Genomic DNA, 27,671 nt, shown 5'->3' with positions numbered 1-27,671 from the left:
AATCCTCAGTGCTGTTTCAGTTGGTTGGAGTATGGCTATGACTCTGTTCGAAATGGACGACCACACACAGCTCGCATAATGAATGCATCCCATAATGCACCTCATACGTAACCATGGACGCAACACCCTGGTGGTCATGTGACCCTGCGTGATGAATCAATCTGAAAACTGTCCTGTTTTTTTTTTACTTTGTTGCAAACTATTTTGAGTCAATGAATGCCTGAAGACTGCAAGCAGACACTGGATATATTCCCAGGTGACGCTCTGCCAGGTCTGTAATGAGCCATTTTTAGTTCCTGCTTGTTTCTGCCTTGAGTCTTGTCTTCAGTAAGTGAAATGTATGCTCAGAGGAGTTCAGTTAGGGTGATTGATTCGTCCAGTCAAGTCCATTCCATGTTTTGGCCCTGAAAAACCCAATGTCCTGCTGCAAGGTGACACTCAAAGTTCTGAGGCACTTTGTTAGATTTGAACAGTTGCAATGCTTTTGCACACTTCAGAATTCATCTTGCCGTCTGCAGTCATTTCATCAATGTTTCAGAGATGAAGTGCTATACTCTGGATCACAAGCAATTCCTTCTTTTCCTCTCCTAATTTATTCACTCTGGTACAGTGTGATCTTAAGCTTGTTTGTCCATAAGCCTTTGTCCCAGAACTGTTCTGTGGTTTTCTGTACTTTTCATAAACTGTAACCTGGCCTTTCTATTCTAGAAGCTTATCAAGAGTCTGCAGCTTGCAGTAAACCCCCTGAAATCAGGCTAGTGTAACTACTCTTAGTGGTAGTCTTTGGCACATCTGTATATGTGTCCTGGACAGTGTTTTTAGTCAAAAATGACAAAAGCACAGCATAAACATGTCAAGTTGTCATGACAGATTACATCAATAACATACCCGCTGTTACAATTCTCTGTTGTCAAAAGAAAACATTTTCCACTTCTGTCATTTTTCAGTTTTTGACAATTCGAAAAAAGCCTATTGGCCTTTTCATTGTGTATAAGGTTCAGGGTAAATGAGGGGGGGTGCTGATTTAAGACTGATTTAACCAACTGGTGTTCTCTCCCAATCTCTCTCTTTGGAAGAATTAATACCTTAAGAATGAACGATTTACCACGTTTACTTTATTTGTTTCAATGTCTCCCCTGTTATTTATCTAGTTGTTTTTTAAAGATATAAATAGTCACTTTTCAAGGTTTATCTGGAATAACAAAAAACCCAGACTTAAGTTGGCCTACTTGATGAAACCCAAGGAGAGAGGAGGTGCTGGGATGCCAAATTTTCAGCTCTATTACTGGTCAGCCCAGATAAAATATATAATTAGTTGGTGTGCTAATAGGACCTCATCACTATGGTTGAATATGGAATCTCTGGCTTGTACTCCATTATCATTACAGTCTTTGCCATTCATACAGAAGGTGGAGAAATTACATAGTGTGTCAAGATGCTTTGCTGTGTTCAATACGTTGTTGGCTTGGAAAGATGTAAAGAAGTATTTGGGCATAGCTAAGGGTTTATCTCTGTCTTCTCCAATAGCACATAATCCAGATTTCCCCGCCCAATTGAATAACATTGGACTATTAAGGTGGAACAAATATGATAACACAAATTGGTAGTTTATTTTCAAACTGTGTTTTGATGTCCTTTTCAGAGATCTCTGATAAGTGCAAGCTTCCAAAAACAGATTTTTTCAGGTATCTTCAAATGCGACACTTTATTAGATCGATCTCGGTGACGGGGTTGCTGCGTTTGGAATTGACAGAAATAGAACAACTTTTGACCACAAGGCTTTCTATCACAAAAGGTTTAATCTCAGAGATGTACCATGTTGTGTCTGATGTATCATGTACATATTTCTCAGGGTATCTGGGAGAGAGATTTAGGTGAGGTTATAGATCATGATAATTGGCTTTCGGTTTGTAAAACTGTGTGTCTTAAGTGCACTTCTGTTAGTGTGCATGAACTTAATTTTAAGTTTATCAATAGAATCTATCTTACACCAATACGTTTGCATAAGTTTGACCCAGATAGATCTGATTTCAAATGCCAAACTCACAAGGGCACCTTTATTCATTCTGTTTGGGAGTGTGATAAAGTCCAGATCTTTTGGGGGAAAGTACATACAGCTATTCAAGAGATTCTTAATAAACAGTTTACGCTGTGCCCTAAATTATATCTGTTAAATGCCCAATTGGAAGATGTATTTGATTATTTTATGAGACAGATATTCATATTGCTGGTTTTTATTGCCAAAAAATGCATTCTGCTTCTTTGGTCTACTCCTGAGGTGTCCTCGTTGAATGTATGGCTCTCCCAGATAGCAGCAATACTCCCCCTTGAGAAACTAACATATGACTTGCATCAGAAAACTGCTAAGTTTTGGCATATATGGTCTCCGGTTTGGGATTATCTTAAGATCCAAACTTAATCTTGGCTTCATCATTTTAACTGTGTAAACTTTCTTTTCTATTTTATATGTCTATATATCTTTGTGCTGAATAGCCCAATGTACTTGGAATGTGTATATCTGCATTCATGTGTACAACTGTTACCTGACAAGTGCAACAATAAAAAAAAAAAAAAAAAAATGAAGTGTTATCTACAGTTTTACTTCATGACTAAAAGTACCATTAAGTACTGCTTCTTTGATCAGCAACGGTCTGCAAAGTTATTAAGCTTAACAGTGCATTACTGCTTCTTAACAATATACCAAACAGTTGATTCTGACACACCAAATGTTTTGGTTATACCTGATTATTCAGTTTCATGAAGGACTGCAGCAGAATCTAGATGCAAATGCCACATCTAGAAGCAACTCTATATTTTTATCAGCAACTGGCAAAAAAATCAACTGGGCAGTCAATGGTCCAATTACTTACAGTCCCCTGAAATGACACTCTGTATAATAAGAATAAACAGGACATAACTTTGATTCCTACATGGGTCACTCAACATAGAGGTAACTATCCTTAAATTAAAGACATTGTCTGCCTGGTCTTAATGGACCACAGCAGAAAATGACCACCTTACAGAAAAACTGATCATCACTGACAAATCTGACTAAAGTACAGTCCTATAACTGGTCCAATCATGAGAACTGGTAAGGAGGATGATGCACACAGGATTTCAATGTATTAGTAAAACAAGGCACTTGCCACTATAAAGGCAAGCCAAGGCTGTCTAAAAGATTTACTCAAAATATTATATATTAAAAAGTATTTGGACACTTAAAAAAATCATTTAAGGTTTTACAATTGTTAAATCATGTGAGGGGAAAACATATCATATTGTGAAATTTGTTTATCAGTACAGACCTATATACATAGATAGTACATAGGCAAGTCAAGCACTGATGTTGGACAAGAAGGCTTGGCAATCAAAATTGAAACTCCAATTCATCCCAAAGGTGTTGAGTGGGGTTAAGATCAGGGCTCTCTGTAGGTTCCACCACACAAAGACTAGAAAAAAAAAAAGAGTTTTTAAAGAATTTGCAATTTGCTTAGGTCCCCAAGACCTTTGCACAGAACTGTTTGGATGAACAGGGGAAGTTCATCCATATATGGCAACAAACCACGGAGGGCATTTAGTGTAATTTCCGTGCTGAACCATCTCAGTATGAATGATGAATAAGCTTATACAGAGCCACACCCGGCTCCAATCACGCTTTCACTCCTACGCGCAGCGGCCCGGCAAGAGGACCGATTGTGAGAGGAAGTGAATGGAGGGTTGGCGGGGGGCATTTACCATGTTACATCAGAAAGTGAGCTGGCATGGCTGTGGCTGCGCTGGGCACTATTTGCGGGCGTGGCCTGATGCAGAGGGCCCAGCAGGGCCAGGAAGAGCTTTAGCGAGCAGATGGAAGAACCCTGCAGAGCTACAAGCCTTCATAAGCTTAGAGCCGAGCACTCTCCACAGACTCACTACTGTGCTAACATCCACCCAATTTATTAGCAAATGACAGCCATAACACATGGCTAGAACATCGTCCATGAACATTACAATATGGAAGGAAGTATGAATGCATGGCTACGTAATCGGGCAGTCTGTCCAGCGTGGAGACACACATCAGCAAACACAGCTGTTAAAGTTGGTGCAAAGTAAAGAAAAGCTCCAAACTTTTCCAGTATGCACTGCAAAACATGTGAAAAAAATTGCATTATATTAACCATCCTAATATGAATGAATATTCTAAGCTCAGGAAAGTCCAGGTTAAGTTCCACCGGTGCAGATCTGAGCAGCCTGATCTGTTACCTTACTGCAGGGCATCTCCAGTAATTTCTAACAATTATCACACCAGCTAATTTGTCTCTGCGACAGATAAACAAATGGTATGACTTCAACACAAGGTCATTACCATGGGACTACTGGCTAATATATTTACTTACATCTTGCAAAACCAACAACAAAAAAATGACTAAGGCGGCTACACAATTGGCCACATGGGAGCAAGACTGAATTCCCACAATGGAGTATAACAAAGCAAATAATCACATTAGAGGCCCAGGTCCCAAACACCTTGACGAAATATGCTGTGAACCACAGTAGTGACCCCAACATAAAAACACAGCATGTAACTGGCAGAATCACACTGGTTTACATATATGGATACACTGGATCTGACATTCCAATCAAATCAGCGTTTGATGAATTTTTAATTGTAACCCAGAAGAGCAGAATGTTTAGGTGACGCATGGCTGCTGTGCTATAATGTTTGCATTTTATTCACTTTATTCTCCTTTTGTAACTGAAAAGTTAATTATCATTCATTCTACATGATATGAATAAAAAAAATATATTTTATAATTTTATTATATATTTAAGTATAACACCACAGCATATATAGCTTATTAAATCATAAATATAATTTATTATTATTATAATTTAGTTTTCGTTCAACATTATAACTTTTGGGATGAAATGATGGTATTATTATTTTGTTCCTTCCTCTCTAAAACTTCTTTAGAATCACCACCTTAAGTCAAATGAACATAAATCAAACACGTGTATATATATATATATATATATATATATATATATATATATATATATATATATATATATATACACACACACACACACACACACACACACACACACACACACATACATATATATATATATATATATATATATATATATATATGTATGTATATATACACATACACACACACACACACGTATAAATTTTATATATATGTATTGTGGTATTATCTTATACTGCATATATACGCATTGTGTATGATACGTAGATACAAATAAGCTTTGTTGATATTTAATAATGATACAAACCAGTTCAGCTTCCAGTTACCTTAGTTGGAGGCATCGCTCTCAGCTGGTCTCAAGAACAAGTTCAGAGTCCACATTACCCTGAGACCGAGACAAGATCAGGTTCGAGATAAGACTGAGACTGGACTGACATACTACAACATTACAAATAGGTACTCGTTTAAACTGTCTACCAGCTATGCTTAGGGATGTACAGTGATACTGGCATCACCAACAAATATCAGAATCACATTTTTAAGCAGATATTTGTTTAGAAAAATATTGGCAATGGTTATGTTTATATCTGACCAATACTTCAAACTGGTCTTTGATGTATTTATTGTTTCCAGCTGAACAGTTAGATGACAACAGGCTACTGCAGGCTATTGCTGGTTTATTTGCTGAGATCACAGGCTGTGTCTTCTCTTCATTAGTGTTTTTGCTGTAATTTCGTTTGACTGCACAAAATCACATCAATCGACAGCACCCAGTACCTTCTGGACTTAACTGGATAGATCACAGCGTGTTGGGTGTATTAGCGCTCCTTGTTATTGTTTCTCACATCGATTTGTTTGCTGGATGGTCTTCCGCAGTCACTGCGAGACTAAAGCGGTAAAGTGGCCCTATCAGGGATAACTTACTTTTATGAACTAAACTAGCCTGATGGAGAATGTGGACATTGTTAAATGCTTCAAAACACACCACTCTCTCCTCAGTGCGCACAATCATATGGAAACTACGCTGCAAAAAAGCCCATTTTGAATTCACTGATCTCACAAAAATGAATGCATCTACATATTTCCACCAATTCAGCTGACAGCAATTTACATACCATTTACAACAACGTAATAAGTCGGGCCAGCATAATAAGTAGGGTAGCAAAATTTATTCACTACTACAGAGTATCATCTTCAAGTACTAAATTAGTCAGTCTTAGCATCCGAGTGTTTCCTCTAGATGTTTTGCAGCAGTGGCCCGCCGCTACAAAATTATTGCCTCCACTGCTTTAGAATTTTATGAAAATGTCATAAAGTTGCAATTAGAAAACTCTACAGAGGGCCTTTCATTTGAAACCACTGTTACAGGAAGCGTACAAACATTGTGCGAACAGTCAGTGCTGAGTTGAGCCAAGTGCCGAATGAAACGGTTATCAGTGTATTGGACCGTTCAGACAGCTTTAGCAAGTTGTAGTTAGTGAACTGGCCAACTTAGCACACTGTAAGGACATTGGAATGACTTTATTTTGCAACGTTATTAATCAGGGTTTTATATTTTTGTGGACTTTTGCGGACAGTGTTGTCGGAAATACAAATAAAGTGGGTCAAAAGGAGCTGTTTATCTGTTTTATTCTGTGCAAACCTGGCTACTTGTTTGTAACGTGTTAAGTTTAAGTTTAAGTGATACTGTTTTGATCCCACAACCGGGGAAATTCCATCTTCGCATTTAACCCATCCATGCAAGTGAAACAACACATACACACTAATGAATAGACACACTAGGGGGCAGTGACCACACTTGCCCGGAACGGTGGGCAGCCCTATCCACGCCGCCCGGGGAGCAATTGGGTGTTAGGTGTCTTGCTCAAGGACACCTCAGTCATGGACTGTCGGCGCTGGGGATTGAACCGGCAACCTTCCGATCACAGGGCCAGATTCCTAACCTCCAGCCCACGACTGCCCCAAATGCTACACACTTAAAAATTATGGTTCTTCAAGAGTTCTTCAGTAAAGAAAATAGTGCTATATAGAACCATGGACACTCAAAGAACCCTTTGAATGATTAAAGGGGATCACTGCATTGTGAGAATGGTCTTTACATTGATGAAGAATGTGCTGTAGGTGGTTCTATATAGAACCTTTTTGAAAATGGTTCTATACAGCACCAAAATATGTTCTTCTATTGTAAAAAGTCTGACACTGTAACATTAGACAAACTTCTTTTTTAGTGTTATACAGAACCCTTTTCAAATGGATTCTATGTAGAACCATCTACTGCACATTCTCCATCAATCTGAAGCCTCCACGTTTCAAAGAACCCTTTAATCATCGAAAGGGTTATCTGGATGTTCTATACAACAGTTTTCTTTACAAAGAAATCCTTGAAGGACCATCTTTTTTCAAGTGTGTAGCCAGCTAGCCAATGAAGGTGAGCTACTGTTAAGAACTGAATATCTTGTTTACAGATTTACAATGAGAAAATGTACTGAAGGAAACACTGACAAGCATGTCTGTCCCAAAATCTAGACTGCTGATTTGCTGTCAAATACTTTATGCATGCATAATACAAGCATCAGAACTTGATCAGTTTGCAATCCACTGCAGGCAGTAAACATCTCACTTTCAGCACCTCCTACTTATTTCTGGTTTAAGCCTAAACACTTCCGGTTTGTAGTTTAAAAAGGTACCCAGAAAAAAAGCATCGAATCATATAGGAATTTGAAGGGTATCAAGGTATCAGTACTGAAATATTTTGAACAATGCTCAGCCTAAGGAATCATAAGCATAGACATAGTCATAGCAAACAAAATCTTGTTTCTCCATTTTTGACAAAATTTGAAATTACCCGTTACTCTTTACATTGTATGTAAATTTCATGAAAAGTGAACTAACAGATATGACCCAAAATTACTTTGAAAAAGTCTGATTCCGTTGACCATTCCATTAAAAGTAAAGTAGGTTTCTTCTTTCTCCATTCTGGAGATACAAGGTTTTGTCACGACAACAGTGATATATCACTTTTAAAGGCACAGTAACAAATACAGCCTGGTTAATTCTAAGGGAAAAGGAGGGGCTGGAAAAATGATCAGGTAAAATTTAATTGTGACCACTTTTGCACAGAAAAGCACACCAACATCATAAATGGACCTGAATAAAATACAAGAATGCTATAGGTCATGGGCCCTTTTATAGTCAGTCTCCCTTGTGGCACTGGAACAAGGATTAAAGGACATGTACTCATGATCACAGAGAAAGATACTGGAACAACTCCAGGAGAGGCAAAACGACCCCAAATCCATTTAGATGATCACACCTCACGGACGTGTCTGCAAATGGCTTAAAAGGCATCGCCCTGGACGGCTGACTGATGAACAGCTACAGGAAAGAGAGTGAAGATGGACTGGTTTAATTTGAACTAAGAAACCCAGGCCTGCACTAATAACCGCATTCCGCTCCCCACAGCGGCTGCTGCATGGTTCCTGGAGCTGATCAGGAGGCGAACAGAACCACATGGGAAGTGCTTCTGCTACTGCCGGCTCCATCATACAAAAAAACAGCACTCGTCGTGCCTCAAATAGAGGCACACGGCTGCATTTGAAGCTGACTCTAATGGGTGACAGATTGACATCTCTCTCCAATCCAACAATACTTTCTATTTTCCTCCAGAGAGCTTTCAGAGCGAGGCCTGGATTATCATGGAGCAACTTTTAGACACTTCTACACATCCTGCAGTAGATTTCCCTTTGAGTGAGCGAAGAGGAACATGTCGGCAGCACAGAGAATATCAACAACACGTAGAGATCAATAAAATGTTCAACAAGATGGGAGAATATGACCCGGGGACGTGGTGGTCTAGAAAAAGTCGTGGCGGGGTGGAGAGAACTCTTGCAACGAGAAAACAAAGGTGGGATGTGTCGTGGATTGGCCACAGTCCACACCTGGTCTGAATTCTTCCAGGCTCCTGCACATGAGAGACAGATCAATGGGTTCAAACCTGAGTCATCCATACTACACACAGCGCAATGTCCAGCCACTCACCTCTCTGAGGAGATAAGAGAGAGGAGGAGGACAGGGGAGTCGTGCATCACTGAGAGTTATAGGTGCAGAATTACTCACACACCTGTGCCTGAGGCTACCTAAAGCTACAATCAGGGACTTCAGAGCAATAAAACGCCAGCTGAGCTCCCCAACAGCCTGAAGGAAGGGTTTGAGGGCAAAACATCACCAGAAAATCAAGAGAGCCGTAACATATCAGGGGTGGGCTATAAAATGATGCTTTATACTTATAATGACAAATTACAATAAGCGTTCATGAGCACTGTGGATAATCAGAACTTAAACAACAATGTTTCATAAAAAAGAGCATTACCTTCAAGTTGGGTCATCAATCATACCCACATAAGGAGCTCTGAATTTAAGCTGGTTTGCTTTACGGGAAAAATCACTGGCGTTTTCAAACACTGTCGCCCTGTAGTAAATAGAAATGTTCATAAGCTGACACATTTTGCCATACAAGCATTTTTTCCAGAATATCCAAATATACTTTGAATTATGAGATGATGAAAGTGTTAAAAACAAATGTTACTACACGTAAGCCAACACTGCTGCACTATGAACTGACATTATAAGACTGGCAACCTCACAAACCAGCCAGCTTTAACACAAGTGGTAGTTAAGCTGATTAGGCAGTAGTAGCCCACAGTCTAAGAAGCTGATGTTTATGTTTTGTTTACAGTATACTGTCAGAACGTCTTCAAGTATTGTAATGATCTATGTATGCCTATATATATATAAAACTTTGCACTGAGTTGTGAGACAAATGTCGCTAATAATCCTCATTGATATGCTTATCTATAGTATAGATGGAAGAGGTGGAGAGTATAGGTAAAATTCAGGCTTAAATACAGCTGCTAATACTGTATTCAGCCATGTGACATACTGTTAACTATAAATATGGACAAACGTATGTCATACAGTGTCAGAAATCTCTAAATAGAAAAGTCTATTTGAGATCACTTAACATCCCAATGCAATCAAGCAAGCGTGTGGCAATTAAGGCATGCAGTTTGCATCATGCTAATTATGGGTATAAGCTTCCATTAGACAGATCACCTTAGATAGATCACTATTAATCCCAGAGGGTAATCCGTCACATTTGTGACTTGTTAAGCTCACAATATATTTTAAACAAAAAATATGATTCTGAGCAAATCTTTTTAGCCAAAACAACCAAAAAGTTCAAGTTCATATGGTGTGATTTTCACTGGTTTCTAAACAGAAATTCTAATGACCACTTTGTTGCACTGAGACCTCCCCCAGACAGCAACTAGACTTAATCGACAGGGTTTGTTCTGAGATCTCCCCTTAAATGTGACTGGTCCTATTTACCAAACTGTTTGTTCCAAGACTTCCCACGAAAGGTCCTAATTACTACAGCTGACCTCCCCATGACTGTGTCCTATTTCTGTGGTTGGTATAGTGTAGTGGGTAATACTTCTGCCTTCTAAACTGTAGACTGGGGTTCAATCCCCTGTCCCCAGTAAGAGTGCAAGAGCCCAGTTGGGCAAGACTCCTAACACTACCTTCACCTACCTGTGCAAATTAACTAAATCGTAAGTCGCTCTGGATAACAGCATCAGCCGAATGCCATAAATGTAATCACCACATCATTTGTCACGAGACCTCTCCCTGACTGTGACTGGCCCTCATCACTGCACTGTTTGTTCCGAGTCCTCCCCCTGACTGGTCCATACATTGCACGGCTGCCTAACACACTGCATGGAGAGGGTCATTAACACTGGCTAGAGTCAGAAAGACATACACACTATTTTTTAAAGTCACTTACAGTATGCAGTAGTTTTATTTAATTAAGTTCACTATTTGCAGTATTTCCTATTAGGAACCACCACAATTACTCAGATCACAGTGTGCTGGCTTTTTAATAGCTCCTAGGATTCATAAGGCTGCAGCTGGGGGAAGAGCCTTTTCTTATAAAGCCCCCAAACTCTGGAATGATCTTCCAGAAAATGTTTGGGACTTCAAATGTAGGCTGAAAACTCACTTGCTCAGCTTAGCTTTTGGTAATTAATGTTCCCCCTTAGATAAAGGTGGCAGATCCAGGGGAATTATAGTACAGGGACACAGGGAATTATAGTAAACTGAGACGCTGGTGCTGTCGTCCTGCTGCTCGCACGCGGTCACTCAGGTTCGTGGATGGTGAGGCGGAGGGATGCCAAACGGTTTCAGAGTGCTGCCGTGTCAGCGGGTCTTCTGGTTCTCTCCTTTTAGAGAAGCTGTTATAGTCAGGTCTGCCGGGGTCATTAGCCACACTCTGGGAATGTTCACATTCCCTGTCTTACATATACCCAAACAGAACAAAACGAATTCCATCTCCCTACCTATTTCCAAGTAAACAACCGCCCACCTGTCCAGCTGGACAGTGATGGGCAAGTAACTGTCGAGCTCTCCTGCTACCCGCTTCAGACCAGCTGCCCACGCCCCAGCTACCACCACTTGCCTTGGACTAGCTGCCCAACCTACACTGAAGTTTCTCATTGACTCCTAGCTATTACTACTAGCTTTTACAACTACTATTAATATTAATAGTATAATACCTTCGTAGGTAGTTTGACCAGAGGAGGGTGCCCCCCCCCCCCCCCCCACCCCACCCCACCCCCCTTGTGAGCCTTCCTCCCAAGGTTTCTTCCTCAGCTCTGAGGATTTTTCCTTGCCACTGTTGCCCCTGGCTTGCTCACGTGAAGGTTTTTACATTCTTGTTAAAACTTTGTCTTTGCTGGAAGTCTGTGAAGCTGCTTTGTGACAACATCCATTGTAAAAAGCGCTACAAATAAATTTCATTTGATTTGAAGTATATTGGTACACAAAACGTACGATACAAACTTCAGTCACCAAACATAATGGCTGACTGACCGCATTTAAAGCAAGGGTGAGAAATATGCAGAGTTTTTAGCAGAGCAGATCTGTGTAATGGAACACATTCTTCCATATTCCTCTAAACAAGCAGACCTTGCCTTCTCACTCCCACACTGCTCAGCATCAATGTCAAGATGGCAGCACCTTATTTTGGACCTAATGCCACACCAACCACGAGACAAATCGTGCCTATTCGTAACAAGAATCAGATTAGAAATCAATGCAGAGGCTCTCATTTGTAACTGCTCCTCCTCTCCCCCCACCTACACAAACTCCCACTCTCAGAACGACGGCCCCAGCTGACATCACCCTTCCCTTCAGAGCTGCTTCAATCAGTGGGCTGGAGCGAGTGGGAGCCGAGTGACTCTCCCTCACCCGCTGTGCCCAGTCCAGTCAGCAGAGCGCTGTGGGTTGACGGCTCATCCACTCACCCCTGCACTCCCACTTCACACGTTCTGCACTCTGTGGGAGTGGGTAGGGTGCGCACACACACACGCACGCACACACACGCATGCACGCACGCACGCACGCACACAGCAGGCAGAGCTCTTCTTTACAGATAAAGTCCATCACACAAGTCAATCACACAAAAGACTATCACAAATGCTCACTGTACAAAAGTCAAACACGCAAAAGCCCCTTTGAATACACCTCCCCCTCATACTTTTTTCACAATATAATAAGAGCCTAACCCTCAGAGCCTCAGAAACAGAATAAAATATCAGCCAGTTTGCTCTGGGCAGAACCAATATTTTAACATTTCTGTTTTTCTGCTCCAACCCAATATAAAATGTTTTTAAAACACCAAAAAAACAACCAAAAAAAGACCTGGAACTTCGTAAATGTTGTAGAATGCTCCTAAACCTAGCATGGAAATATCCCATAATTTAACAGAGGTTTTTAATGTTCAAATGTATGTAGAAAGTAAAAAAAAAATTGACATTGATTTTGAATCAAACATACCACATACATATCATTCAGTATGGCAAAGACATTCGGGAGTTTGTGTTAAAGTTAAACAATACGCTTGTTGGCTACGCTGAACAATAAAATAAAAAAAAAACAACAACAACAACAACAAAAAAACACTAACAAGTTACAAGGCTTTCCAATTAATTTTTCTGTTCCAAAACAGTTCATTATGATTACATTTATTTCTGGTTTTGTTTCGTTCTCTGAACTGGTTCCGAGTCCTGCTTTTAATTTCAAAAAGAGTTCCATAAGCCCATTTTTCTAAGTTCAAACCCTTTTGCCTATAGAGCATCATCATCGTCCATTCAAGGTCACAAATTTTACACATTTTTACTATTCAAATATCTTCATTTGTAAACAAACTGTACATGAATCTCTCAAGAAAATAATTTACTTTATTATTTTATCTAAAAGCAATTTGACCTAAGGAACAACAACTCAACTTTTACCAATGTGTCATTTTTCATTACTTTCATATATGGCTCTACCATTTCACTTAACTAACAATACCTGCTGCTGGCATCTTAACATTCTCTGCAGTTTATCAATCCATCAGTCAGCCTGTTCTATCATTAACAAAAACCATGTCTTTCTAATTCAAATGAGAAAATAATAGGATAGGATATTATCCAAAGTAAGACAATACTATCCAGTTAAAAGTGAATAGTAAATATTCCTATTTCCGGCTTTGGAGAACAGTAGACTAATTGTATGACTTGTACAGCAGGTCATTTTTGCTAAAATTCTAATTACAGGAATATTTTTGAATGCAGAACAACTAAAACTAGAACTTGCAAAGGAAACTCCAATTCAGTAAATTTAGTGAAGACAGAGAAATTAGAATTTTAGCGAAAATTCCAATTGCAATTCCAAAATTTGGGAACATCTGGGTGTGAGCTAATCTGGTCTTACAAGTGGTTCTTCAAGAGACCCTGTATCTTTTACATCCTTTTATTCCCACATCTCACTAAGGCTTTCTCCTGCTCGTAGATCAGCGTGCTCTGACCAATTAACATCAGTGCGCACAGACACAGACATGAAGGACCGAGAATGACACCCAACCTGACAAACAAACGATCGGCATGCAGCGTCATCAATCATCATCTGGCAAGTGTGTTTTTCCGCCGGGCTCTGACACCTTAACTCGAGGTTTTTTTATCGCTCTGTTAATTGGGCCCTGAATGAGGAATCAATCGGATCCATTGACCTCTTTCACAGCTCGCTACTTTGACCCACCGCTGCTCATGACCTTTCCGCTCAAAGGCAAGACATCTGCAAACAGGACACATCGGTGACCTTTCTGCAGCTAATGCTGAAGAGTGCGCGTCCTTTAAACTCCCCCTGAAACACTGTCCCCACCTCACCGAGAACAACATCTCATCACAATGTATCATGAACACAGCATCTCTCTTCATGGGTCACAGCACAAATCCATTCTTTTCACAGCAGAGAAAAACAGGAGAGACATCACTGCTCAGAGAAGAGAAAATGAAAAGCAGGTCTGTCTTTCCTAAAGCAGGCGGGGACCTAGTTACCTAGTTATGATCTTACCTAACACACTGTCAGCAAAACATTCCGAGACTGTCCCGGGACCCATTCACGCTTGGTATTAATATGTCATTTGTCGTAATACACTCGAAAAAAGATTTATTGCCATTAAAAACATTAAACAAATATTTTACATAAAACTTATTTAAAAACATTAAAATATTTTTAATTAAAACATTAAAATATAATTATTCATTATAAAATATAAAATATTCATTAGAAGCAACCCAATCAGGATAAATCCAAAACTGGTTTAATTGAATTGTATAAGGATTATTGGGTTTTTCCAGAGCCGGTTTATGAGGAGCCCGGCCACTACCTATTCCTCCCATTATATCAAAAACAAGGCGGTTAATCAGCAGAGGACGCCCGCGAGTGAGTCCTCAATGAATGGGAGTAAATGGAGCTCAACGGCTAAAAACGAAAACTTAAAATAGTTTCTAGTCGCTCATCCAGAACGTTTCTTTAATTTTAGAAAGTAGAAGGATGTACTTCACTAAAAAAACAAAAACAAAGAAAACTCACCTACATATTTCCTTTTTTTCTACATTAAACGGGTTTTGGGCAGCAGGAGGCGGGCTTTACTGCTAGAGCGTGATGATTGGCGAATGGAGCAGCTCATTGGCTGTCCGTGCTCACCAACGTCATGAACATACATGAGGTGCTGTTTTAAACTCCTAGAGCTCGAGTTTAAAAGCTCTTATAATAAAACAGCCGTGTTAAAGTGTTTTATGCTGACCAGTGTTCAGGAAGTGACTACATTCTTTTACATTAAAAAAGTTTCAGCGTTTATAAACTATGATTTTGCTCAAATGCTCCATATCAACCCATTCATGTTGGACTCACTCGGGAGCGCCCTCTAGCGTTTGAGAAAACCGGAAGACACTGCAGAGTGATTATTCTCCTCTCCTGTTCTCTGGTTTTCCTCTAAACCTTATTAGGGTTCAGTGCACATGTGCAATAGCAACAGGAAACGTATCATCAACCAGGGTGTTGCTTCAGCTGCCATGGTGGACATGAAATGGCTCTTTTTATTTTTACAATCTTCTGCCGTCCTTTGTTATTCAGTGCAACTTTTAATGTATTTGACCATAAATTAATGTTTCATTTGGCTTATTTTGAGAGATACTCTGGACAACACCAGCAAACTAGCTAGCTAGCATCTTTGCTAGGTCTGCCGTCATGTTAACGGGTACAAAGGTAGATTAAATAAACAATGGGAGGGATTTATTGTGAAGCTGTAAATAAAGATGTATTCCATTAATATTCAAATCAGCAGATCATGGTTGTTGTAACTGTAGGTGACCTCGACATATTAGTATGACATGAAGTGACCAATAGCATTAGCTCGATAACTTGCATGATGGTTAGCATGGGAGTTATTGGATTTATGTATTTACATTGAATGGGAATTTGTCGTAATTAAAATACATACATCTTAACTTTTGGGCTTTAAATTTTTTAAAGTATGTAATGTTCTGTGGTGCTGTTTTCCATCCTTCAACATCATTAGTTTGACACTTCACAAACTTATATTTGTTTACATTCTCTCACTACACTACTCAACATGCATTACGCAAAGACATCACACAACCATTGGGGATCCCTGTGGTGTCAACCAGCCAAACCACAGGTTTCTAGGTTAATAAGCATAGCCAAGCTAGCATTAGACTCTTACATCGGTCACTGGACAGTATTGTAAAGAAATTTACTTGTCTGCCTGGTCCCCTTTGCAGTTATAACAGCTTCCACTGTTCTGGGAATCTTTCTACAAGACTGTGACTGCGGGAATTTTTGCTCGTTCATCCAGAAGAGCATTTGTGAGGTCAGACACTGATGTTAGATGGGCTTACCATCTCCGTTCTAGTTCATCCCAAAGGTGTTCAATGGGGGTTTGGTCAGGGACACTCAGGTTCTTCCACACCAAACTCACCCATCCATGCCTGAATGGACCTTGCTTTGTGCACCAGGGCTCAGTCATGCTGGAACAGAGAAGGTTCTTCCCCAAACTGTTCCCACAAAGTTGGAAGCATACAATTGTCCAAACTCTCCTGGTTTGCTGAATCACTAAGATTTCCCTTCACTGGAACTAAGGGGTTTAGGCCAGCCCCTGAAAAACAACCCCATATAATTATCCCTCATCCACCAAACTTTACAGCTGGCACAATGTAGTCGGGGAGATAACGTTCTCCTGGCATTCACCAAACTCAGACTTGGGTGGAATTTCCCTTTAAAGTAGCCGATTCCGATAATTAGACAAAGTTTATGGATACTGTTGGCCACACAGGCAATGCATGCGTAAAGAGTATTTTACATCTTTGAACGTACCGCAGCTTTTAAAATCAAAACCAAGTATTTTAGAACCATAAGAATGTTACTGTGAGCCCCTGAAGAAAATCATCTTCCAAAATCCATACATAGTACGCAGGTCACAGTCAGCTCTGACACTAGATTCAGTCCAGTTTTATTGTAGAACTGAAACAGGCCAGTCGGTTATATTGATTGTGCACCATGCGTAAAGGAAGAAGGCATTAACTCCTGTCTTGTCACATCTCTATGGGAATCTAACTCGCTGAGAACAAATTACTGGGCTGTATCTGAAACTCACGTGTCTTCCCCAAATAGAAAGCCTGATTCCATCTGCTGCTTGTCCAGATGACACTGTTTAGGGGAAATCAGGCTGAGGGAGACAGCAAAGCTGATGCAAACAAAATAACTCCAAAAATAGCAAAGCACTGGTTTCAGGACACTCGTGACAAGTACATATACATTACATGACTGTACACAATTAATCAGTCTTATCAGAAATTAAGCCATCGTGCGCAGTTCATATCACGCATTTTATCAGCACTTTTATAAACAAATATGACAAGCTTCTGCTCCCATTTCACTGGTCTTAGTGGTCTATGCTAAAACGAGTCATCTGGTGCCAAAAGTTTTGCAACCAGCAGTGGCCAGACCACATGAGTATTCAAAGACTGATGAGAAGTCAATTTGGGAAGAAAATAAATAAAATAAAGCTCTTCTATTCCAGACGAGGCTGCTTGATATTCAGGGACATCTGGGATATAAATTAGGGGGGGGTGCACCAGTGTACAAGGTCTTTGAATGTGAAGGCAAAACCAACATGAGAGTCGGACAGCAATCTGAATCCCTGAGTGACCACGGGTGACTTTTTTTTCCCACCTGAAAATAAGTGAAAAATGAATGGGGGGGGGGCTATAATGACAAATCCTTTGAGTGAAACACACCTTGATTACTTTCAAATCAATACAACAACAAAAAACACAATTCATCCAGTAAGTGACCCACAGGTCACAAATATCAGACCTAGTTGGGCCCCCAACCCACATGCACTCATCAGAAAGACAAATATGATGCTTACAGCTTAACTCTGAGAAATAAAAGTTGAATTCCACCAATTTTCTGCATAATTAAATCTCTACTCCAAAATAACTTACTCTACTCTATTCTAAAATAACTTCAATCAGTGAAACTGTTCACAGTGGTAGTCATGGAAACGAGACGTCCAAAGAAATGTACTACTACTTGTAAAACCCACCTCACAGAAAGCTACAATGCTGCCTGATGCTTAAGACACTGTTTTACTATTAAGACATTTTTTCCAGGTATATGCAAGGCACTGTAGGCAGAATAATACATTAACAAAACTTATCTTTCCAGATCTATCACTATTTTTACCTTCATCATTTCTCTGTAATAAACTATTTTGACTTATGACTTTATTTACATCTCAACAACTGAATTATCCAGAAATTTTGAAAAATTGGTGGAATTCTCCTTTAAAGATGAGGAAGTGTAGTGAACAGTACCTAAGTAATGTAGTATGTATAATCAGATATCAGAAGTACACAACAGGGCAGCCAATCAGATCAGAGATCATTTATGTAGATTAGTCTTAAAGGTGCAGTAGCAGCAGTAAACAGCCTGTTTAACTCCACAAGATGAAGAAAGGCTGGGAAATGGTCATAAAGAAATGTGGTGCATAAACATCATAAGTGGACCTTGTAGAATGTGGGCCCTTTAATATGGCCACAATATATATAATGATTCACTTTATAGAAGAAAAGGTTTTAGTTGAGTGATAGCAGCCTATGGCCAAAAGTAAAGGTCCAGGCCTGTTGGTTACCACTAACACAACCCGGTGCGCGACAGAAACCTATACAGAGGAATCTGTGCCAAATTGAACAGCAATCATTACAGTGGAAAAACATAAAACGCAAAACGAATATATGGACAAAAAAAGGTTTTTTTTTTTTTTTTATGTATGTCACCTATGAAAACCATATTGTATTCCACCGTTTCCCCTGTTATGGGTGCACTTCAATGTGGAAAATGTACTTAAAGTACTGCACAGTGGATAGCAATACAGCTGTGCCTTCATTACATTTCAAGACGGATTGTATTCAGTTCTGACACAGATTCAGCACTTAATTTTCAGTACAGACATCAAGATGACATCAGAGATCAACATGATTACAGTGTAATAAAGTTTCTGTTGTTCATTTTGGCGCGTACTCTGCCCGTCACGTGTGCATTGCATTTCACGTTTTCCCACTTAGGTTACTGCTTTCCAGTTCAGCATGAATTCATCTGCAAAGGAAAAAGGTTCACAGAGGCTGCATCCTAAACTGTACACTACCACACTAAACACTATGCCAAAAATAGCACACCATCAATAGAGGCCCACTCATTAGTGTGTTATATATAGCGTACATTAGTGGTATGTGCTTTCGGATGCATGTGAAGATGGTATATAGGATCAAGTTCAACTCTATCCTCTGGAATTGCCGTCTCAAACCAGTGTTTGTTTGTTCTAGCATCTTACTCACCTGCCATATTACCCCACTTATTACTTGTTACCTCATCGACCCCTTTCTCTGCCACTACACACCCTTTAACTGCTGCTGCACTCAGCACTTTAACTTTAGACCCATACCTTGCTCATTGTAAGGTTTACAGGTATGACTCTGTGTGTGTGTGTGTGTGTGTGAGTGATGGTAGGAATACGATTAAGATTAAGAGACCCTTATTAATCCCACAACGGGGAAATTTCACCTCCGCATTTAACCCATCCGTGAAGCGAAACACCACATACACTCTAGTGAGCACATACACTACGGGGCAGTGAGCACATCTGCCCGGGGCAGTGGGCAGCCCAATCCGCAGCGCCCGGGGAGCAGTTGGGGGTTAGGTGTCTTGCTCAAGGACACCTCAGTCATGTGCTGTTGGCTCTGGGGAATCGAACTGGTGACCTTCTGGTCACGAGGCTGGTTCCCTAACCTCCAGCCCACGACTGCCCCCATATATACATGTGTTGTTTTATTTTATCTTGTTATATTTTAGATTTATTTTATCTTATTCTCTGTCTGATACTGTGAGCTCCTGTCATCAAAACCAAATTCCTTGTATGCTCAGCACACCTGGCCAATAAAGCTGGATTCTGACTCTGAAGTCGTTTGTGCCTGCGAATCGATTCACTTCTGAATCAAAAAGAACCGACTCGCTGGTGAATCAGACGCCTGTTTTTCTCACTGCACGCAGCTCCAATTTCAAAACAAAGTGCCAAGAGTCGCTCAGCCACACCAGCATTCCCTACACATGCTGCTGTATAACTCAGTCACAGGGATAAATGCAGTGTTGTCAGTGTGTTCACTCCGCGCGCTCCCTGTCTGCTGGAGATGGTAACAGTGACACTCATGTTGTGTGAAGCGTCTTCAGTAAACAAACCGCCAGAGCAGCAAACACGCGTGTTAATGAGCAGCGCGGATAAACCCGAGGCAGCGCCTCGGTACCTGAACTCACAAACAAAAGGCAGGGCAAACAAAACGGCCAGGTTTATAAACTCTGCCGGAGAGGCAGCCATGAAACCGTCACACTCACCTCTCTCAGGGTCGGGCGGCATGAGTACGACAAGCCTGTACATGTGCCTGATTAATATAGATAAATATTTAGCTGTTGGAGTCAAATGCGGCTGCTTTTACACATGCCTTATATCGCATTACCCACTTTAGCTAAAGCGTCCTGAGAGCGCTGCTCGTGTTGGAGTGAACGGGCGGTGGAGGACAGGATTATGTTCAGGCACTCTGCTGGACGCCCTACGCGGCGGCGTGGTTTCAGCGTGTTTACAGGGGGACGATGGCGGCGTCCAGCAGCCGAGCTCAGGTGTTGTCGCTTTACCGGAGACTCCTGAAGGAGAGCAGGAGTTTCCCCTCCTATAATTACAGGTACGGATGCAGATAGTGTTTCTAATTCGAGGCAGTGAGGCGAGGACACGCGGTTTTCCTCGCTGACAGCAAACGCGCACAGCGAGGCTGAAGTTGGCTTCATATCCGCCAGAGTCTTTAGCGAATTCTCCCGTTCCACCTTAAATTATGCAGCCGTTACATTCTGGCTCCTGAGGCTCCAGAATGTAGTTGCTGTACCTTTTAAGGTGGAACGGGGAAATTCGAGCAAGAAGCTGTCGAATAGGAAAAATATTTATTATTATTAACGTTATTATTATTATTAATGTTGTTGTTGTTATGTTAATGTATCAACACATATACAAGTAAGTAAAGGGTAGCAACCCTTTAAAGCAGTGTTTCCCCACCCTGGTCCTGGAGGCCCACTGCTCTGCACTTTTAGTGCTTTTCCTGTTTTAACGTGCCCGCTTTAATTTAATAACGCGCTAGTTAGTGAGATCAGGTGTGTTGGGAACTGGGGAAAAAGTGCAAGACCCTTATAAACCCTTATAATAAAAGAAGCTGAACTCAGTTTTTTTTGTGTGTGTGTTCTGAAAGTCGACCCATTTTTCCAAAAGCCTGGACTATAAACTATAAACAGGTGGTGTTTTTTCAGTGATCTGCTCTGTAAAAATGACTTTTATGAAATAATACAAAGAGCATCTAAGATTTTTGGCTTTCGGCAGTAAATTATAAGCATACATCAATATGTGTGATCATAAAACACACTTTCTGTTAATTTGAGGGGAACTTTGACAAAAATAAATTACATTTATTCCATGCAGTTACTGCATAATTTGCCTTACAATTTGGTCAGAAAGATTCAGATGGACAAACCAAAATAGCAAAGAGAGAGAGAGAACTTTATTGATCCCGAAGGGAAATTGCTACAAGAATGCAGAGCAACCATATGGTGATGAAATGCTTGGTTCACTTACATTTGCGGATAAAAAAAATTGGATATAAGAATAACAAAGTTTCAGAACATCATAATGTCTGACTTACGTCATGATTCAGTGCCATATACTGTAAACTGAAGTAGAAATATCAACATCTTATACAGCCAACAACGAAATGTCAAATCAAATAAAGTACGATTCAGTCATATTTACAACGAACACCATTGGTCTGTGAGTTTCCCGGGCTGCTAAAGCTACCGAAAAGGCAGTGGTGGACAGTAACTAAGTAAATGTAATTAGTTTCTGTACTTAAGTATTTTTTTTTTCTGTATCTGTACTGAAGTTTTTCCATTTTGGGCGACTTTTTCCTTTCACTCCACTACATTTCAAAGTCTAATATCTTACTTTTTACTCCACTACATTTTGAGAAATCTGTCGTTCCTTTTGTTTTCTGTGTGTATAAAAATGTAACATGTCAAAACAAAAGAAGCGCAATGCAGGAACACCAATCAGGGCACAGCGGTCACTTTGTTCTGAGCTTGTTTTGTCCTGTTGGTCATACCGACCCAGTGCAGCACACGGTTCAACGTCAGCGCAGCAGCGTAAAAATCTGGGAGCACATACGTCGACCTAAATGATGAACTAACCTAACTTTGTGTAAATAGACCACAATATAGAAATATGTACACATATGCAGTCGAGACTGGCCTGTTTCTGTTTTTCTGAATTCATACAAACACTTTCATTTTATAGTAAATCAGTTTTGGTTAGTTTATGTTTATGAACAGGACCTACAGATCAACACAGTAAAGGAAAACTCATTTGTGATCCTGAGTTTAAAGCCAGTTTTTATTCAACTTGTAACTAATTTACAAAGTAATCTGAAACTGAAACTTTGCTTGTGTGTAAAAAGTGATTTCAGAGCCACTCGGTTCTCCCTGATGGAAACTGTTTACCTTCAGTGTTTTGTGCTTATGATCATTTAATTGGGCAGTCATAGGCTGGAGGTTAGGGATCCAGCCTCGTGACCGGAAGGTCGCCGGTTCGATCCCCAGAGCCGACAGCACATGACTGAGGTGTCCTTGAGCAAGACACCTAACCCCCAACTGCTCCTGCGGTTAGGGCTGCCCACCGCTCCGGGCAAGTGTGCTCACTGCCCCCTAGTGTGTGTGTGTGCTCACTAGTGTGTATGTGGTGTTTCACTTCACGGATGGGTTAAATGCGGAGGTGAAATTTCCCCATTGTGGGACTAATAAGGGTCACTTAATCTTAACTTAATCTTAATCTTAATCTTAATAGACGTCAGCGTCACTAATTAATGACGTTCTATTAAAAGACTGGTTTATCAAGAGAGTCCACCTCTGCGAAAAGGCAAGAAAAAGCTACGCCGGTTCAGCTCCATATAGGACAGCATCTGGGTCCGGACTGAGACCAGGGTCTGCCTATTAGTGACCTCATAATTGTTGACGTAATATTTCTTGAAGGAAAAAGATTAACAAGAAGAAAGGAGGGGAAAACCCTTTTGTCAGGAGCATGATATAATTGATGTAAAATTAGAATCATTAATTAGGTTATATAGGTTTAAAGAACTCTTTCTTTCCCTTACAACTTGATTTTGAAAAGAGTCTTAAATACACACTGTGTTACAGTGGGGAAGTTAAGCAATGCATTTTCTGTGAAGCAGCTTTACCGAAGCTGCTTTTCACTAATAACCAAACTGACTGCGATACTTTCAAGACCAGGGAAAACCCTCCAAGGGTGCAGAGAAGGGGCGCTGAGAGGAATCAAGACTCAAAATGAAAAACAAAAAAAAAAACTCTAAGTACTAGAGGTGTAATATGAGTATTGATGGGTTGCAGAATCATGTCTAAAAAAAAAGACAAACCTGATCAAATTATGTTTTTGTTGATTTGGTAAATTAAAATAAGCTAACACACCTCCACTCATTTTAATGCCTAATTACTGTTTGTTAGCTGAATTTAACATATTAAAAGAGAAAAATAAATATGAAAAATCAGAGGCTTAAAGTATGACCTGTGCAAAAGTTATGACACAATTTATATTGAATGTTTTATTATTCTCAAGTATGTTAAACTTGGCAAATAAATAGAAATTGTGCACTACAATTAAGAGAGAAATGGCATATTATTAGCACATTCTCTGTAGAAGATGTGTTAACTTTATATTATTATTATTATTATTATTATTATTATTAATAACTTTTCATTATGGGCAGGGGTGTCTTATCTTATCTGCAAAGGGCTGGTATGGCTGCAGGTTTTCACTCCAAAAAACTGGAGCCAACCTGATTCTACTCGTTGATCTTGGTCCTCAAACATTTTGTCAGGTGATCTCCTGCTTTGTTGGAGTAAAGTCCTGCAGCCACACTGTGGATAAGATTGCACATCCGTGACTTAGAACATCAACAAAACATGTAGTTTTGCCAGAACTGGCAAAATAGTCCCCAGAGAAAACGTAATGTTTCTGGTTTACGGCTGTTGAATAAAACCTCATATCTCCAAAATGGTAACTTTACAGGAGAAGGAAAAAACTTAATATACTTTAAATGTAAGTCAATGGAACCAGGCTTTTTTCCAGGTCATTTTGGGCTGTTTCTTTTGGTGCATTTATCATGGAATTTGCACATGATGTAAAGGGTAACAGACATTTTCAAATTATGCCAAAAATGAAATAATGACAAAAATGGAAATTTTCTGCCCACAGCAGCGATATATATAAACACAGTAGACACGTGTAAGTTCACTGGTGGTTTTGGACCCTCCTCTGAACTGCAGAAAGTAGTATCATTAGTGTAATTATTATAGGCTAAAGTGAAACTATCTAAATCATCTTCACAGGTTTTTGAAAGTGAGTATAAACATTCAATTTATTTTGATATGTTGACCATCTCCATTGCCTTATTAGAAGAGTAATAAATGTGTGGCTACAACAAACAGACTAAATTTGGGTTTAACCTGTCAGTCTATACAGCTTTATTTTTTACCCCATTGACAGTCAGTCTTTTGTGTGCTAACTAGATTCACATGAGAGCATGAAGATTCTCAGGTGAATTTCTATTGTAGAGTGAGTGATGGGCTGCTGTGTTTTGGTTCTGATTAAAAATGGGACACATCTGTTACAGCTAGGGCACAACTAAGGCATATATTGACATTAGATGAGCTGAGCTCAAACTCCTGATCAGCCTCAGCAACTTTATTTCTGGCCCTGTTTACATTCCGTTGCCCCAAGTCAAGTTTTTTGTAGGTGTCCCCTCCTCTTTCATTGACACTCCTGGGCCTCTGCATCATTAAAAGCCTGAGTCAGTAAGGCGTGTCTGAGAGGGCGCCTGTACCGGCACAGTCAGGAGAAATGATGAATGGACATGTTTACAGTGTGACTTTCAAATAGAAGCACATTAAGATAATCAAAAAGAGCTTTATCGTCCCAACCATATAGAAGTGGTAATTAACTGATGAGTTGAATCAGGTGTTTGAGCAGAAACTGTGCAGGACTCTGACATCTCAGTACTGGAGTTCTCCATTTGTGTCATAGATGATACAGCCATACAATTTAGGTAATGTCTGCTTGACTGCAGTTTAATGCACATACATTCGTTTTGGACTGATTTGTTTTTGGCTTAGTTTTTAATAATTGCCTTTTTGTATTGTGTTTAATATGGGCTTATTATGACTTAATGACTTAATGACACCAGTTGCTTTAACTTTGTGCAGTAAAATCACAGATATCCTTTGTTTTCTTCACAAAGCCAATTTGCTGTTCTTTGTTTTATTATTCTGTGCTTTTTTTGAGTCCGTTTTCACAGGTTATAGTTTTCAAGCTTGAACCACATTTTTCAGGATCATAGAGCCTATACGTTAATAGCGCACTTGTGCTTTTGGATCTGAATGCTTCTGTCTGAGTCTATCTGTATAAATCTATGGTTTTTGTACACTGTTGATTTAAACACATTTTTCCTCATAGGAAAAGAATGGCAGAAAGTTCAGAAATTTAAAATCTAACTGCCACAAAAGACATCTCACACAGCCCTTCATAAACATTATGTACAGACTCACATACATATCAGCACATATAAATACATACATATATAAATATTAGCAACCACCTGGGATACCAGCAGTGGCCTGCAACACCTTAGCAACCATCTGGGGATAGCATAGCAATGGCCTAACAATATCTAAGGAACCACCTAGGATAACATTTGGCAGTGTTAAGCAGAAGGTTTCCCCGAGATATTTTTGGCTTTATTCGGTTGCGATAGGAGTGTATTGTGTACATGGTTCTATTGACATGACATTTCTGATAAGTGTCAGGGAAAAAAAATAAAATCAGATTTTTCTTGGGTATAATTTGACAAAAGGTGGCTGGCTTAGAAGTTGCAAACAGTTTTTTTTTTCTGTAAATTAGTTCCATACTGTACACAATTAAACCCATTTAATAGCTTTTAGAAATATAACCTGTTCGTTTATGACGCCTCTTTAAAAGTGGCTTAAACAGAGCACAGAAAAAGAGGCAAAGGATCAGAGCTGGATCAGGCAATAGCCAATAACCAGTACATTAAAATAATAAGAATGAGAATATCCCTAGAAACTGCTGGCTTGGTTAGCACTTTAACTAGCATACCGCTTCTTCCGACAGTGGCGATATATTTATTCTCAACAAGGATGTGTAAAGATTTCTGCTATAATATGCAGATTATTACTCCACCCCCTCCAACTTTGGCCATTGTGAAATGAAACATGCTGTGAATTAAACACGGTTAGTTTTATTAAAAGTGCATGTCAGATGTACTGACATAAATTGTTATGGTTTTTGCTGTTCTTTAAAAAAACACCCCAGGATAACTTTTCTTGCACTGTCTCTAAAATCATTTACAGTTTATGATGTTTAAATTTACTTGTCTTGTAAATTGATCACAGTGCTGTGCTCTTTTTTGGCACTTGGACTTGTTTTTTGCTCTGTCAAAAGAATATATGTTATTGAATTGTGCTGCAAATTTTACTTCATTATATCACATCTATATCAAGTCTGACTGCTCAAAAAAAGCCCAGAAGGAACAGAAAACATAAGTACCGAGTCCAAGGAAAAACATTTAATTAGACTATACAGCCTCAGCATGAACTTTGCTTCAGTGTGAAAACTCACACTTGCTGCTTTTCTTAGAGATCCTTATGGAGAAGGGAGATAATCAGTGCTTCACTGGGAAGGGAGGATAATATGCTGAGTGGAGAAATGTCAGTGTAGCCTGTGGCTTATAAAATAGCCTGTTTATTATTGTGTGTGGTGCTGTTGTGTCTGGACATAACCTTGTTTTGGTCAGATGGCGGCAGCTGAAATGGTCTATTGTGCTCGGCAGTTAGGAAGCAGCCTTAAATGAAGTGCTGGTCATATTTAGACCTAGGGGGACAGGATTTTTAAGAGGACCACAGTGAGCGTAACAAATTGTAAGCATAACACGGACATCAGGCTCAGCAGTGTGAGCCTAATACAGAATTGCCTGGCCATGTTTTTATATTAATTCAGTTTACTCAGGCTCAGACCAGATTGAGTGCTCACTTGTGCTCAGTGGTGCTCACTGCTCTGATACAGAGCAAAAGCCAGATTCTTTGTAAATAATAGGGATATTTTTGGTAGCTGTAAGCAGATCAGCCGCCCTCAAACTATGACGTTTTAACAGTACTCCTAAACCGATACAGTGGGGAAGGTATGTGACATGCAAGTAAAAGTAGAAAGCAATCATTTGTACACCTACAACTAGCAATTTAAGGCTATGAACATTATTCAAAAAAAGATTTTTAAAAAAGGTGATTATATAACGTGACAGCTATAAAACTTTCATGAAATAACAGTTGCATGCAGTGATGGGCAAACTTTTTGTCCTTTTCCAGTCTATGGTTGCTTGGAAACAGCCCACTCTAAACTAAGAACTATGGACCTCATTCACCAACCATTCTTTAGAAGAAATTTCTTCTTAAACCCACTTACATACAGTTTTCACAAAGATTCTGACGTTCACCAGTGTTTTCTTATTTGGGATTTGTTCTTAGGCAAGATCACAATCTGCACAAACTCAAGAGCTCAAA

At 39.7% G+C, this 27,671-nt stretch overlaps 2 protein-coding genes across 4 annotated transcripts in view; one reads left to right on the top strand and one right to left on the bottom strand.

The window, feature by feature from the left end:
* fars2 (phenylalanyl-tRNA synthetase 2, mitochondrial) overlaps positions 1–20,432 on the bottom strand; it is a 185,194-nt gene extending 164,762 nt beyond the window's left edge. Inside the window, exon 1 of one of the 3 annotated variants that reach the window (XR_005130119.1) lies at positions 20,331–20,431. The gene's annotated coding sequence lies outside the window, so the exon portion shown is untranslated. Of the gene's footprint in view, positions 1–20,330 lie in introns of all 3 variants that reach the window. The other 2 variants (XM_017704662.2, XM_017704645.2) reach the window with 2 other exon arrangements.
* A 65-nt stretch (positions 20,433–20,497) lies between these two features.
* LOC108431489 (LYR motif-containing protein 4B) overlaps positions 20,498–27,671 on the top strand; it is a 78,037-nt gene continuing 70,863 nt past the window's right edge. The window contains exon 1 of the mRNA XM_017704692.2: positions 20,498–20,674. Within this exon, the coding sequence (XP_017560181.1) occupies positions 20,586–20,674 (89 nt within the window). The 5' untranslated portion in view covers positions 20,498–20,585. The remainder of the gene's footprint in view (positions 20,675–27,671) is intronic.

This window comes from Pygocentrus nattereri, chromosome 3 (assembly GCF_015220715.1).
Source record: "Pygocentrus nattereri isolate fPygNat1 chromosome 3, fPygNat1.pri, whole genome shotgun sequence".
NCBI lineage: Eukaryota > Metazoa > Chordata > Actinopteri > Characiformes > Serrasalmidae > Pygocentrus > Pygocentrus nattereri.
Note: the sequence above shows the minus strand (reverse complement) of the source record. Positions and strands in the feature narration are given on the sequence as shown.